General features: G+C 36.8%; 1 protein-coding gene across 1 annotated transcript; it reads right to left on the reverse strand.

Annotated features, from left to right (window-relative positions):
* Positions 1 to 6,301: 6,301 nt before the first annotated feature.
* Positions 6,302 to 8,065, reverse strand: LOC123526474 (uncharacterized). Its single transcript, XM_045305639.2, has 2 exons — positions 7,462 to 8,065; positions 6,302 to 6,726 (listed from the first exon to the last, which is right to left on the reverse strand). Exons 1-2 carry the CDS (start codon positions 7,748 to 7,750, stop codon positions 6,302 to 6,304), a joined length of 714 nt encoding a protein of 237 aa, XP_045161574.2. The 5' UTR covers positions 7,751 to 8,065.
* Positions 8,066 to 10,799: the final 2,734 nt, after the last annotated feature.

The following is a 10,799-nucleotide window of genomic DNA, read 5'->3' on the forward strand; positions in this document are numbered from 1 at the left end:
TGTTTTTATGATTTACCTACATATCTGCGATATGTCACATGTTTAATTGTTAAGCGCTCTTGAACGTATATTTTATATTAAATGGGCGCTCAACAAATTTGGATTAGTAATTATAATAATAATAATAATAATAATAATAATAATAATAATGATAATAATCTCATATACTAAGTTTTTTCTGCAATGGATGCAATATGGTGTTACAGTATTCTAATTGTGGGCGAACGTATGTTTTTAGGCAGTTTCTTTAATATTATTGTAATAAAATTGTACATATTTTTGTATAAATCTGAGAGTGTTACTAGCTTTTGAAGATGTAATATTTCAGTAAGTGTTTCAAAGTTAAGACATCACTAAGATATGAAGCATTTTCTGTAGTTTTTGGGTCTTGATTAAGTAATATATATGGTAAGATCTTTTTGAGATTCCTATTACTTCGCATTTATCAGGATTGAATTCCATAGACCAGTTACGTTCCCATTATTCTAATTTTGTCAAATCATCTTGAACCTTGTAAGAGTCTATTAACGAGTCTATGTTGAGGTATATGATAGTGTCATCAGCAAATAAGCGTATTCTGCCTTTAACAGAGTCAGGAAGGTCATTGATAAAATAAAGAAAGAGACAAGGACCCAACACTGAACCTTGAGGAATCCCCTGAAAGAACTGGTAAAGTGTGTGAGCCTTCAATTACTACAGATTGAGAACGGTTACTAAGGAAATTGAATCCAGGATAGAGAGATTCTATCGACACAAAGTTTCACGATTTTATAGAGAATCTTGTCGAAAGTTTTCTAGAAATCCATTACAATGAGACCTGTTTGTTTCCAGATTGGAAATTGTCAGAAGTTTCTTGTTTAAAGGATAATAGGTGAGCCTCACAGCTATGTTTGGAACGGAAGCTATATTGGAAAGGTGTGAGAAGATTGTTGACTATTTGGGTTCTCTCAGGGTTGGTTTTTTTGTGTTTTATGTATCAAGTGATTCATAAAACGGACTTCTGCCAGAGTAGCCAGAGTAGCAGAGTTTCTAGGGCTTTAACATGTTGCGAAATGACCCTTTTTTGTACCCTCAGGGTTTTTTAGTGTTTCATGTATCAAGTGTTTCATCAAACGGACTTCAAAGAATAGTCTTATCATTTAGCAGTCCTATAACTGTTTAATCCGAACACAGTGAGTATCGTTTCATACACATACACAAGTGATACCGAGTTAATACAACATGGAATGTTGATTGTCTGATGGCATAAGGTGACCACAATCAATTTTTGAATGGCATTTTGCGTTTTGATTTCATGCCACAGGTACCTACCTTTTTCCAAGGGTTTAGATGAAATACCGTTATTAAGCCGCTTTAAGTGTATGTGTTCACGTGTCAACATTTCGTCGACTTCCACAACTTTAATATGCAAATTTCAGGAATTGGTTGTTGTCAACATGTATGAAAGATTTATTCTCCAATTTCTTTATATTATCGTTATGTCTTCAAGCTAATTTATTTGGTACAAATTCAAGGCAAACACTGAAGTTAAATAAATACAGAACAAGAAGCCTTCAAATAAATATTCTTTATTTTTACACTCAAAGTTATATGGAATTCACTGAATTTTTTTTCTCTGGCTTTTCTGGCCAGCCAGAGTAACCAGAACCCGTGCGCATTTCAGTTATTCCTGGTTACTCTGGCCAGCCAGAGTAGCCAGACTATGTGAAAATTATTAAACAGACTGTCCTGGTCAGCAACAGTAACCAGAGTTCTGATTAATCTGGCTACTCTGGCAACAGGTTTTACTGTATTTTCTTTGGCTATTTCTGATTAACAGGGTAGCTTGTACCAATGGCCATCTCGAAAATTCTGGCTGTTCTGGCTAGCCAGAGTAGCCAGACCAAATGAAATCATGGTCACTCTGACTACTCTGGCTGACCAGACTAGCTAGAACATATTAAAATCCTAGAACGTCTGGCTACTCTGGCTGCAGTCTAAAATATAAGACAATTCTTTGAAGTCCGTTTTATGAATCACTTGATATATATAAAACACTCAAAAATCAAACCTGAGAGAACCAAAAGGGTCATTTCGCAATAGGTATTACAGTATTTTCTCTGGCTATTCGAGCTAGCCTAGGTAGCTAGAACCAATGGACATTTCGGAAATTCTGGCTGTTCTGCCTAACCAAAGTAGCCAGAGCAATTGACATCCTGGTTACTCGGCTACTCTGGCCAGCCAGAGCAACCAGGTTTCTGGCTACTCTGGCTGAACTCTGGATATTCTGGCCAGCCAGAGTAACCAGGACTGGCTACTCTGGCTGAACTCTGGCTACTCTGGCTGAACTCTGGCCAGCCATAGTGACAAGAGTCCTGGCTATTCTGGCTACTCTAAATAGCCACTTGAAGATAGTTATTAACTTAAAATTCAGTTCTGAACATGCTATTTAGATAGAAATGACATATGAGTCGTGCCATGAGAAAACCAACATAGTGGGTTTGAGACCATAATGGATCCAGACCAGCCTGTATGTCAGGATCCATACTGTTCGCTAACAGTTTCTCAAAGTCCAATACGCTTTAAAAGCGAACAACATGGAAGCTGACAAAACTGCACGTATGCGCATGCCTGGTCTGGATCCATGCTGGTCCCAAAGCCACTATGTTTGTTTTCTTATGGCACGGCTCAATTATTAAATTTCATAATCAAATCCAGCTAAGACTGAAAAACTTTTGTGAACATGGGACCTGGTTACTCTGGCTACTCTGGCTGACCAGATTTGCAAAAACATGTTAAAATCTTACAAACTCTGGCTTCTCTGGCCAGCCAAAGTAACCAGAGCAAAAGGAATCCTGGTGACTCGGGCTACTCTGGATACTCTGGCTGACCAGAGTAGTCAGAACATGTTAAAATCCTAGAAACTCTTCCTACTATGGCTGAACTTTGGCTGAACTCTGGCTACTCTGGCCAGCCTGAGTAACAAGGGTTCTGGTTACTCTGGCTACTCTAGATTAACCAGAGTTCTAGCTACTCTGGCTACTCTAAATAGCCACTTAAAAATAGTAATTAACTTGAAATTCAGTTTAAACATGCCATTTAGATAGAAATTACATATTAAGTTTCATAATCAAATTCAGCTAAGACGGAAAATGTTTTGTGAACCAGGTTACTCTGCCTGCTCTTTAAATCCTAGAAACTCTGGCTACTCTGGCCAGACTAACCAAAGCAAATAAAATCCAGGTGACTCGGGCTATTCTGGATACTATGGCTGACCAGAGTAGCCAGAACATTTTAACATCCTACAAACTCTGGCTTTTCTTGCTGAACTCTGGCTACTCTGGCCAGCCAGGGTAACTAGAGTTCTGGCTACTCTGGCTGAACTCTGGCTACTCTGGCCAGCCAGAGTAACTAGAGTTCTGACTACTCTGGCTACTCTGGCCAGCCAGAGTAACCACAGTTATGACTTCTCTGGCTGAACTCTGGCTACTCTGGCTAGCCAGAGTAACCAGAGTTTTGACTTCTCTGGCTACTCTGGCTAAACTCTGGCTGAACTCTGGCTACTCTGGCTGAACTCTGGCCGAACTCTGGCTGAACTCTGGCTACTCTGGCTGAACTCTGGCCGAACTCTGGCTGAACTCTGGCTACCCTGGCTACTCTGGCTGCTCTGGCTAATTTCACGCACCTCATTTTCAGTCCCATGATCACTCTGATATTGGCCTTTCACCTATTGAACACACAAACATTTGGGATCATCTACTTCATAATCCAAATCAGGCTTTCTAAATTAAGTGTTTCTAAAGTTATTGAGTAGAAACCATTTTGAGGGTTCAGGCCACTGTGACCTTGACCTTTGAATTACTGGTCTCAAAAACATTAGGGGTCTTCTACTTCATTAAGCCCAGTCATGCTATCAAGTTTGAAGCGTCCTGGTCATGTGATTTCTTAAGTTTACCATGCAGAAATAGTTTTCAATGTTCAGGTTCCTGCGACCTTGACCTTTGACTTATTTACCCCAACAAACAATAGGGGTTATCTGCTTCATATGCCCAATCTTGCTACCACGTTTGAGAGTTCAGGATCGAATGGTTCTCAAGTTAATGAGGGGAAATCGTTTTTAGTGTTCATGTCCCTATGACCTTGACTTTTCACTAATTGAACCCGCAAACAATAACATAAGAGTCATCTACTTTATAAGCCTAGCCATGCCTTCAAGTTTAAAGGTTCTGGGTCGAACGGTTCTCAAGTTTTTGGGTGGAAACCATTTTCAAGGTTCAGGCCTCTGTGACCTTTGACCTATTGACTCCAAAACAATAGGGGTCATCTACTTTATAAGCCCAATCATGCTACTAAGTTTAAAGGTTCTTTGTCAAGTGGTTCTCAAGTTGTTTACTCTACCGCCCGACGGACTGACGAAGTGGGGCATAAAAACGAAAAATTGCTATACGGTATCTATGTAAACACAAAATAAACAAAATTGTGTGTACAACCAAATTTATGTTAGGTTAAATTTAGTATACATTTACAGATGTTTTTTGCCGGACAAAGTTACGTCCAAGAAGTTTTCCCGGACAAAATCATTTTTTTTATCTTGTCACTCCTGACGATGCAATTGCATACACATACAGTTCTTCATTCAATGACATCATGTTCAACCTTTTGAAGGATTCTGGTTTATTCAATTTACAAACCGCTTTCCCATTCATGAAAGTAGGGGAAACCCCTAAGTTCATTCTCCGAACTGCTAGACAACTCTTTATTCAAATACATCAGAAATAATGCAGACGAGGTTTTATAGGGGTTAATATAACAGAAGGCATGATTTCGTGTAAATGTAAAGGAAAGGAAAATCCAATACAGTACACACGCACATGCATAAGCATGAATTTTATTTCCCATCTGGATAATCTTGGAACATCAACTGCAGAGAAAAGGAAATAAAACAATTACACAACTATGTACATACGCATGCATTCTAAATTTATGCCTTGATGTCACATAAACATTTTTTGTTTGGTTTGACGTCGCACCGACACATTTATAGGTCATATGGCGTCTTTCCAGATTTGATGGTGGAGGTAGTCCCCAGGTGCGCATCCGTGCAATTTGTTTTATCACGGACGGGCTTCTGGGTAGAGCCACCGACTTTTCGTAAGTCAGCTGACTGTTACTTCACGTGAAGAATTGAACAACCCGAGTGAGGCTCGAACCAACATCGCCGAGGGGCAAATGATTCTAAGTCAACCTCTTAAACACTCGGTCACGTAGCCTCAAAAATCCATGTTCGAGTCATAACTTTAGCTTATCTTAAAAATACATTCAAGAACATTAGACTAATGTAGAGGAAGCTTTGTATGCACAATGATCACAGATGAAACAATATGAGAAACACAAAAAGGTCATGTAAATACGTAGACAAGTGGGGACCAATAAACTACGTAAACCTGTACTCAGTGATTAAGCGTCCGACGAAACAAGACAAATATCAAAGCAGTTTAGTCCCAATTGGCTTTAACAACAGGATGGAGTGATCCGCATGTCCCCTCAAATAAAATCGAAGAGGAATACAGTACGTACAGCGTCCAAATATCGAAGAGCTGAACAAAAACATGCGAGGTCCCTTTTTTATATTCTAATGAAAACAATAGAAAAATAACCCCAATAAAACCCTAAGACGTAAACTGTCGATATCAGGTATTTATTGTAATAATTCTAGGCAGGCATTCCATTACTTATTACCCGAAGACTGTGCTAAACCGATCGATGCGTAGGTTTTTTTTCAACAATGCTTCTTTCAATATTAGAACCGTAAAATAATCTGGTTAGTGCTTAATTTGTCAGTCAGAATAAATGTGAAAAGATGCATACTTCTAGATTTAAACAACCAGATAAAAACGTTTTAATCCGACAGTAATGGCAATAAATAAATCAGTATCTTTGGAGTATAGTGGATTACGGCTATATTCTCACGTTGATACAACATCAAAATGCAATAGAAGACCTTTTCTAAGTATGGAATTAATTTTGAGACGTGGTCCTTTACAATGTTGAATTTTCTCATGAATTATAATCTCTAAAAATTACGTGTTTTGTATCATCTTTAAGATACAACAACGATATGACGCCGAAATGTCCTGTTATTTGGCCAAACATCCATAGAAAAACATTTACAAAAGTTTATGCATTATACGAAACATAAAGCAAAAACGCAAACCACTTTATTCAATGAACAACAGTCATTATATTTACACTACAAGATGAAACTGTGAACAACATCAGTTTTCAGAGAATGTGGATTTACTAGTAAGCCGAATCTAAGACTTTAGTTCAGCAGAACACCACTAAATGTTGTTCTGTAAGCAAAGATAGTGTACTTGTCACAACTGCTTCCCGTCCCTATCACCACTTTCTGTCCTTTTCTGAAATAACTGATATAAGCGTTGCCAGCTTGCGTGTTTTGCTGTACATGCATTGGTTCAGCAACGGCAGCCGTTTGTGCCTTACCGTCAACATATAATGCATCGGCTGCTGTCGAACAACTGAAGTCATCGTCGTTCTGCGCACCCTCGACGAAGAAGATAAACTGGTAGACACCAGATACAGGAACGGTGAATACACCCCTTGTTTCATTATATCCTGAGCCGTCATTGTAAAACACGTGGTTGCAGGTTATAATTCTTTCTTTCATCAAGACTACGGCATTTGCTCCTTCTGGTCTTAATTGCGCAGAAAAACTGACCTTCCTGGCTGAAAATAGAAATCATTCATACCCCAACTGAATGTTTCATACTTGATCAAAGTTTTGCAGATTCAGAGATAATTTTGTTAGATTTTAGAATAGATATTCCTAACTGACTAACAGAAGTTATTGTGCACATTTTATGCATACATTGTACTCTTATATAAGTACCAAAACACGCGGCATAATAGAGCATTCAAATAGGTTTTTTCTCTAAAGAAAATGCAGAACCTGCCATTGTTAAATTCATTTTAAATGTAAATATGACTAACGTTTGCATAATAAAATTAGAGTCATCATTTAAACTTATCTCGCCCGCCGCAAATACTTTCTGTGGGGAGGTAATATAGAAAGATATCTACATGGTAGAACTAATGGAACTTTCTTAAAATGTTAATTCAGACATGTTTCATTACATAGGTACATGGACAAAGAAAAATATTTTCAGGGTTTTAATTTGTAAAAAGGCAAATTAATAAAGACAAAAAAAAGCAAAATGACTTATCTTTACTTTCAATATTATTGCTATTATATTTAATCTTTAGGACGGTGCAAACATTTCCAGTTTCATCAACTTATTTTACGTTATTATGGATATCGGAATGTAACATTATAATTTTTGATTAACTAAACATGCATTAAAACATATTACTGTACAAAATATACAATATATACATGAATAGAATGGGAATAATGATGTAAAGTATTTTGTACAGAATAAAGAAAACATGTTAAGAACATACCTGATGCCAGTACCAAAGAGGAGATGCTTGATTCCATAGAATCCACTCTGCTTTCGATATCATCTGAAGTTGTTTCTACTGAACCTAGTTTCTTTTCCAGCGAGTCAACTCTGTTCTGTAGGCTGCTTGGCATTGTTTCAACTGAATGCAAGCCCTTTTCCACCGATTCTATTTTGCTTTTCAACGCGCTGGACATCGCCTTGTTGGTTACTTCCTTCTCCACTACTTCCACTCTACTTTTAAGACCGATTGGTGTGGTCTGACCAGCAGCGTTAGTCTCAATTTTCATTTCTAAATTTCGGACATACTCTTTTTCGGATGAAATTGCCCGTTTAATGGCAGCGAGCTAATCCCCCAGCCAGCCTTTTATGAAATCTAAATCAGTTACTTCTTCCTTTTGCGATTCCTTGCAACAGTCATCATTTCTGACAGCAGCACTGTCATTAATGCGTGTTTCTAGAACTTTTTGTTTCCTTGCAATTCTAGATAATGTTACAGAAATATGATCTAGCCGACGCGAGACAAGGTCAAACACCACATCATCAACCACTTCGCTGCTAACTGTGTGTAGAAAAACTACAAAGCACAAATATCTAAAAATCAACGTCATTTCAAAGTTTAGAGGTGTTCCCTGGCTTTTGCTGAATCAAAATGTCACAGTGCTGTAATAAAGATTTAGAGTTGCTGCGTTGTGTATAATGATTCGTCAACTCCTATTCTATTTGTTCGTGATAACCTGATGACTGTGAATTTCGGATTTTCAGTTTTTATTACAAAATCGAGGTTTCATTATTTTTTTTCTAGAACACAATATAATGTGCACGTTACGTTTGAATGTAAATACCAATAGCACAGAGAACTTGAGCAAAAACATACATATACCTTTGGCGATTCCATGTTCTTCTCGGTCTTATATGGAAATTCATTGCAACAAAAGTACTTACACATTCGTAGACAAAATGAAACTATGGCTTGAAGTACGAATGCATCTAGATCATCTAACGTAGAGTGAATGTTCAAAAATTAAAGTCTGTCATTCTGAAAAAGGACCACTTCCACTTTGCGAAGGAAGTATAGAAATGGACATTTTCCATGGAAAGAACTGAAGGAGCATTTCCACGGTAACGAACATCATCCGACCTTTCCGCCGAATAGGCATCACATAGCTATCACGACCGTCAAGAAATTGTGTGAGAATGTTATTCAACAATAAGGGTGCTCACCTAAGATTTTAGCACATCTGAGCACAAAGTGAGCTGTTGTTGTAGCGCCGTATTCGTTGTTCTTCTTAGTCCGTCGTCATTCGTCGTTCACATTTTCACTGTTAACACTGTAGATGTTGCAATTCTAGTTCAATCGTAATGAAACTTAGTCAGAATGTTGTGTAGAAAATTCGACAGAGTTTGACAATGGATCATTTTGTGACTTGGTCAGATCCTAAAAAATACCTTTTATCACTCTAGATTACCTTTTTTTCTACTGGATCTATATCAGACCTGCTCATAATATTTGTCTTAATAAAATCTACATCAAATTTGAAACTAGATTATCTGGAATCAAAAATAAATGTCATTAGGTGAAGTTAGAGAAAAGCATCGTTAACACACTAGAGGCCATGTTTTATTTTCGATCTTTATAAAACCTGGTTATAATATTTGACTTTATAAAATCTGGATATAGTATGGAATTGGATTGTCTGTGGTTAAAAACGGTATCATGAGGCTATATCATAGAAAATAAAACATTGTTAATACTGTAGAGGCAATATTTGTTACTGGACCTTATGAAACAGGGTCAGAATAATACCTTTATCAAATGTAGGTTAATTTTTAAATGGGCCGAAAATCTAGGTATTTTAGCCAAATACAAGAAAAACCTTGTAGACACCATAAAGACTAAATGCTTTACCTGATTTATATGAAACACAGTCATAATATAATATTTGTCACAACAAATTCTACGTCAAGTTTCAAACTTTGTCATCTAACGTTAAAAGGTGAGACAGTAAATTAAATAATAGAAAAACATTCTTAACATTCCAGATGTTATATTTTCTACATGAGTATTAATTAATACATTTCTGTTTATAAATGTAGAAAAAGTGTTATCTGGGATTTACTATTCCATAGAAAACATTCTTAACATTCTACAAACCTATTATCTTTGTCGTCCGCCATTTTGTTAAGACAAAAGATTCCGACCAAGTCGCAATACGATTAGGCCATACTTATTTTCTCGGATTGTTCAAAGCGAAAACTGTTTATATCGGACGACGACCACGGACAATACACTGCGATCACACTAGTACACCGTGACCACTATGTCTCAGATGCACGATTTGTTATGTTGAAGAGCATTTCAATAAAGTGTAATGATGTTAGACCACAAACTTTTGGTGATATGCACAAAGCAAATGTTCTCCGGCGGCTGACAGACGAACGTACACACAAAGCCAAATCTATATCCCGCTCAAAATGGTGGCATACCAAGCAAATTCGGTGAAATGATATTCGCGCCAAATATTTTTTAATGAGGGGGAAGGGGTCGTGTATTTTGAAAGATATTTTATTTGCAGATACACACAATTTATACACAAAACTATTGACTTTAAGAATCAAGGGGTAAAAGTCTGCTCTGTAGTGATCCGGATAGGCAGCACTTAGCTTTAGTTTTCTTTTATAAGATATGTTCATTTCTGAAATGTTTGGATTGCTAAAACGTGTAGCAAATTGATACTAAAACTGATATTTTCAGAATAGTGGTACAGTAAGAACTCGTAAAATTACGACTTAATGTTACATTTTGATCCAAATGTATGTTTACAGGAAATCAAACGGAAATGAAATCATTGTTTTATATACGTAAATAAAGAAGACGTTGAATGAACTTGGATCCGTTTTTATCATTAATCTGAAATAAACAGTTATACTGGCGTGTGAATTCATAAAATTTGCTTAAAACCGCATAATGCCATTGAAGACATCAAGGCATTTAACCAAAAAAAAACTTGTAAGAACTATTGTGTTTTTCATATATCTGTATAAACTCTGTAAAAATACGACTTCCATTTCACAAGTAAATACGAACAGGCTTATTCAAATTCCGTATTGTACTGAGTCTATTTTAACATAGATAACAACAATAACAACAGCGTCGAAAGCTTTATATCGTACGAACTTCTTACGCATTTCGTGCGACAAAAAAAGCTGTTACACAAAAGTTCTTAAATATGCGATAATCGTACGAAATTGCGATTTAAGAAAATATTTGCGAAGTTATGACAGCTATCGCACGGACTTCGTATGTATAGTAAAATAAAAAATAAAAATAATGCTGAA

This window comes from Mercenaria mercenaria, chromosome 14 (assembly GCF_021730395.1).
Source record: "Mercenaria mercenaria strain notata chromosome 14, MADL_Memer_1, whole genome shotgun sequence".
NCBI classification, from domain to species: domain Eukaryota; kingdom Metazoa; phylum Mollusca; class Bivalvia; order Venerida; family Veneridae; genus Mercenaria; species Mercenaria mercenaria.

Bases quoted from the DNA above. Each gene is read 5' to 3' on its own strand.
- LOC123526474 (XM_045305639.2), bottom strand. From the start codon at position 7,750: ATGAAAATTGAGACTAACGCTGCTGGTCAGACCACACCAATCGGTCTT. The intron at 6,727-7,461 runs GTATGTTCTTAA...TTCTATTTTCAG, and splicing joins CTCTTTGGTACTGGCATCAG to CCAGGAAGGTCAGTTTTTCT.